This window comes from Rhododendron vialii, chromosome 5a (genome assembly GCF_030253575.1).
Source record: "Rhododendron vialii isolate Sample 1 chromosome 5a, ASM3025357v1".
In the NCBI taxonomy this organism is placed as follows: Eukaryota; Viridiplantae; Streptophyta; class Magnoliopsida; order Ericales; family Ericaceae; genus Rhododendron; species Rhododendron vialii.
Window position 1 is genome coordinate 190769 of NC_080561.1, and position 4439 is coordinate 195207.

At 41.6% G+C, this 4439-nt stretch overlaps 1 protein-coding gene across 1 annotated transcript; it reads left to right on the plus strand.

Annotated features, from left to right (window-relative positions):
• The first annotated feature begins 1153 nt into the window (after window positions 1–1153).
• On the plus strand, window positions 1154–3911 carry LOC131326871 (probable pectinesterase/pectinesterase inhibitor 12). The gene is made up of 2 exons (XM_058359780.1): window positions 1154–2560; window positions 2836–3911. Exons 1-2 carry the CDS (start codon window positions 1606–1608, stop codon window positions 3531–3533), a joined length of 1653 nt encoding a protein of 550 aa, XP_058215763.1. The 5' UTR covers window positions 1154–1605; the 3' UTR covers window positions 3534–3911.
• The last annotated feature ends 528 nt before the right edge of the window (window positions 3912–4439 follow it).

Here is a 4439-nt window from a genome sequence, read left to right on the forward strand (position 1 = left end):
CACAAAAAATAATTCCGATCATTGGATTGAGCACGGTAAAAATTTCGGAAAAGACAAAACTAGATTCTTTTTCCCATACCGAAGAGGATACTCTTCCAATGGGAAAAATTCCATCCGTGGGGCTGCTGCGGTGCTGCACCTGCTATGTTTGCAAGAATGTCTATCTGCCATGTTTGCTTGAACGTGTATCTGTCTACAAACCAGATTACTGAGAGAATGGTTATTGCAGCATGATATGCGATGGACCAATCCTAGTATAACACTGTTTCGACAATCATGCAAAGTTCAAGATCTACAAAGTCCAAAAAGAAGCAGAAGACATATCTCTCAACGAAAAAACACTCAGTTGTCAAGTCCCATATGCGGCCTTGGAAGCCTCCCAATGTATCCTCCACCTACCAATTGTGATCTCTGGAAAAGACAACCAGCTGAGGCTTTAACCTGGGTTGCCTTTAGCTCTACCGACTAATGACTACAAAATAAGATACCCTTTGCAATAAATTCGGGGGCCCTCTGATATTTCCTGAAAGTGACGATGATATTCTTGAAGCCGTTTTGGTCTACAGTAAGCGTTAGTAAAACATAACCAGTCACACAGCCACCACACAATGTCAGACGTACAGCTACATCACTTATGCCGCGTACCCATATGAATGAGTTACCTGATCTCTAAGACTCTACCTTTTTCCGGATCTAATTTTAGTCGATAAAGTCGCCGTCGTACAGGACTGAAAATATCCTTTTCACTTTTTTGATAAGTACTCCACATGCCATGTTAATGACACAAAAGCAAAGAAACAAAAATAGGAGGATGGTTTAGGGGCAAGCACAGTGTTCTAAACATTATCTCTGTACTCAGTGCAGGACCCCCTCCACATACTCCAAAATGGTTTAGGGGCAAGCACAGTGTTCTAAACATTATCTCTGTACTCAGTGCAGCACCCCCTCCACATACTCCAAACTAGTACTAGATCGTGTAGGGCAAAGCTCTCTAGCTCTCTCTCTCTCTCTCTCTCTCTCTCTCTCTCTCTCTCTCTCTCTCTCTCTCTCTCTCTCTCTCTCTCTCTCGTGAATGGCATGAGAAATTATAATGTTATTGTGATTCCTGTTAAGTAACAGAGCTCAAGTCTCCACCGACTTAGCTGCCAGCTCACCTTCAAGCACCTCAGTTGAAGCTACAAGCTCACTCTTACCTCATCCAGCTGGCAGTTAGTTAGATAGAAGTGTGAAACTCAAATATAATTCAGTGTTAGTTCTTTGATTCTCTCTAGCTCTCATAACAGAATTCGAGAGAAGAAACTCAATCTTGATTAATCTCAGAGAAAATGATTCAGCTTAACATCTAAGCAGTTAACCGACATTACTTATACAAATTACAATTGAAATGAAATTTGTTCTCAAAGACTGGTGTGGGGTCGCGGTTTTGGGGTTGCGGAAAACATTAAATTCATCAATAACATATACAAAATCTTGTCCACCTACGTCCCCAAAGGCGTCTGTTTAAAAACAATAGACCAATACGCTTCGATCTCCTAATTTATATCCACCCTCAGCTTCAAGGAAGGAATATTTATTCCTATGTCCTGAGTTCTTCATTGATCCCTCATGGCTTCCCCCAATATTCTGCAGTCATTTTTATTACTCTGCATAACATGGTCTCTCAACTCTTCTTCTCCTTACACTACTTCCTCTACTACAAATAGTAGTAGTACTAATCTTGATTCCCATTTCTCTTCCATAAGATTCTTCTGTAAATCTACTCCATACCCAGATGTCTGTTTTGACTCACTCAAGCTCTCCATCTCAATAAACATCACTCCAAACATCATCGCCTATCTCCTTCAGTCACTCCAAACCGCCTTGACCGAAGCTGGAAATCTCTCCAATCTATTGTCCAGTGCCAGAACCAGCTCCGAAATCATTGAGAAACAAAGGGGAGCCATCCAAGATTGCAAGGAGCTCCACCAAAGTACAATGGCCTCTCTCAAGAAATCAGTGTCCCGAATTAATTCTGCTCCTGATTCCCAAAAAATGGCAGATGCAGGAGCCTTCCTTACAGCAGCTCTCACCAACAAGAACACTTGCTTAGAAGGCCTGGATTCCGCATCAGGTCCAATGAAACTGACCCTCGTCAACTCCATAATCAGTACTTACAAGCATATTAGCAATTGTCTTTCAATGCTCCCTGAGCCTGCATCAAAGGGCGGCCATACAAACCGTCGTCTCTTGGGTTTTCCAAAATGGCTGTCACGGAAGGATCGCCACATATTGCAGGATACTTCTGGTTCTGGTGATGAATATGACCCGAGCGGGGTGCTTGAAGTGGCGGCAGATGGAAGCGGAAACTTTACTACCATTACCGATGCTATCAATTTCACCCCAAATAACAGCGATGAAAGAGTAATCATCTATGTGAGGGAAGGAGTGTACGAGGAAAATGTAGACATCCCAAGTTATAAGCCCAACATTGTGCTGCTAGGAGATGGAAGTGATGTTACTGTAATCACAGGCAACAGAAGCGTGGCCGATGGTTGGACTACTTTCAGATCTGCCACCGTTGGTAAAGTTCAGACAACTTTCGAATTACCTTCTGTTTTTTTCTCTCTTAGCGAATGGCTCCACTAAGTCTTTTACTGGATTCCACATTGCACCAGCGTTGTGCTTGTTGGAAAAATGAAACTAAAGCCGGATAGTAATCTGTCCCCAACTAGTCTTTGAATAAGTTCATCTCTCTTTGCAAGAAATAGCCTTTGTTTTTTTTCATCCAACGAGAAATATTTCAAGTTTCATCTTTCTTGTACAGTTTCATAATTCTTGGAATAATTGCTATTTCAGCTGTATCCGCTGAGGGGTTTCTGGCACGTGACATAACATTTGAGAACAGGGCAGGACCTGGGAAGCACCAGGCAGTTGCACTTCGTGTTAACGGGGACTTGGGAGCAGTGTACAGGTGTGTCATTAACGGTTACCAAGACACGCTGTACGTCCATTCCTTCAGACAATTTTACAGGGAATGTGACATTTCCGGGACCATAGATTTCATATTTGGTAATGCAGCCGTTGTGTTCCAGGCATGCAACATCATATCCAAAATGCCGTTGCCTGGCCAATTCACTGTGATCACTGCCCAGTCCCGAGACAGCCCATACGAGGACTCTGGAATCTCGATACAGAACTGTTCCATTGTGGCTTCCGATGACTTGTATTCCAATATTTCAAGCGGCACAATCATCAACAACTATCTCGGGAGGCCATGGAGAGTCTACTCTCAAACTGTCTATATCGAGTCCTACATTGATGACTTCATCGACCTAACAGGGTGGAAGGAATGGTCTGGTGATCAAGGCTTAGCCACTCTGTACTACGGAGAATATGCGAATACAGGGCCTGGTTCGGCAACTGAGAATCGTGTTACTTGGCCTGGGTACCATGTCATGGGTTACGATGATGCCTCTAATTTCACAGTGTCACAGTTTATAACTGGAGATGAATGGCTAGATTCTACCTCCTTCCCTTACGATGATGGGATTTAATCATGGCCAGCTCTAAGATTCTCGGGGCCTAAGACGAAATTGTGAGGGGGAAAAAATATTCTCATAAGGAAGGAAAAGACAGGCCCTAGGACTTGAACCATATACCTATTGGATAGCAAAACTAAGCTTTTCCACTGGGCTAGATAACTTATCTATTATATTAGTGCTATATTTATTAAATATATATTATATGCATTACTGTATTTATCTAGGCCCTAATTTTGAGCCAAAGTTCAGGGGCTTAAGTCTGCGGCCTCGTTCGGCTTAGCTCAAAGCTGGCCCTGGATTTAATTTGCATGGAGTCTATTTGTTTGAAAACAAATCTGCTTTATTGAATGTGTGGGTCACTCTTACTAATCTAAGTTAACGACTTTGTTAGCTCCTGAGTTACTGTAAAATATACCCAAAATTCGTATTATAATTGATTCTGGTTGGTTGTGTACATAATTTTGGCCACTTGGGCTTTCTAAGATCTAAATAACTCTAATTGTGGATCTCAATCGGCTATCAGAATATCAATGAAATACCTACACAATTACCAAATTGCCTCATTTGGGCTCATCCAGTTAATTTTTTTTTTGTTTGCCCCAATGTAATATCTTGTGTCGTATCAGTTACGAATCCAACAAAAGAGATACTAACTAGAGCCAATTCTGCAAATATATATGATGCAATTGGGATCAACTCCTCTCTGGTCCCTAAATAGAACTGCAACTTCGTTTTGGGCTGATTCAAAGTTTGAGTCCCAATTTGCCACTTCGGTGATTAGAACCACTCATCTTGTACGATTCGTAAAGAATATCATACACTCAAAAACCAATTTTATTGGTCGTTGAATGATCAAATACAATTTTTCATCCAAAAACGAATGGCAAATATAATTCTAATAACAAACCATCTATTTTT

Excerpts from the sequence above, each read along its gene's own strand:
- LOC131326871 (XM_058359780.1), top strand. The coding sequence starts at position 1,606 with ATGGCTTCCCCCAATATTCTGCAGTCATTTTTATTACTCTGCATAACA. Across the intron at positions 2,561-2,835 it reads TTTCAGATCTGCCACCGTTG|CTGTATCCGCTGAGGGGTTT; the intron begins GTAAAGTTCAGA and ends TTGCTATTTCAG.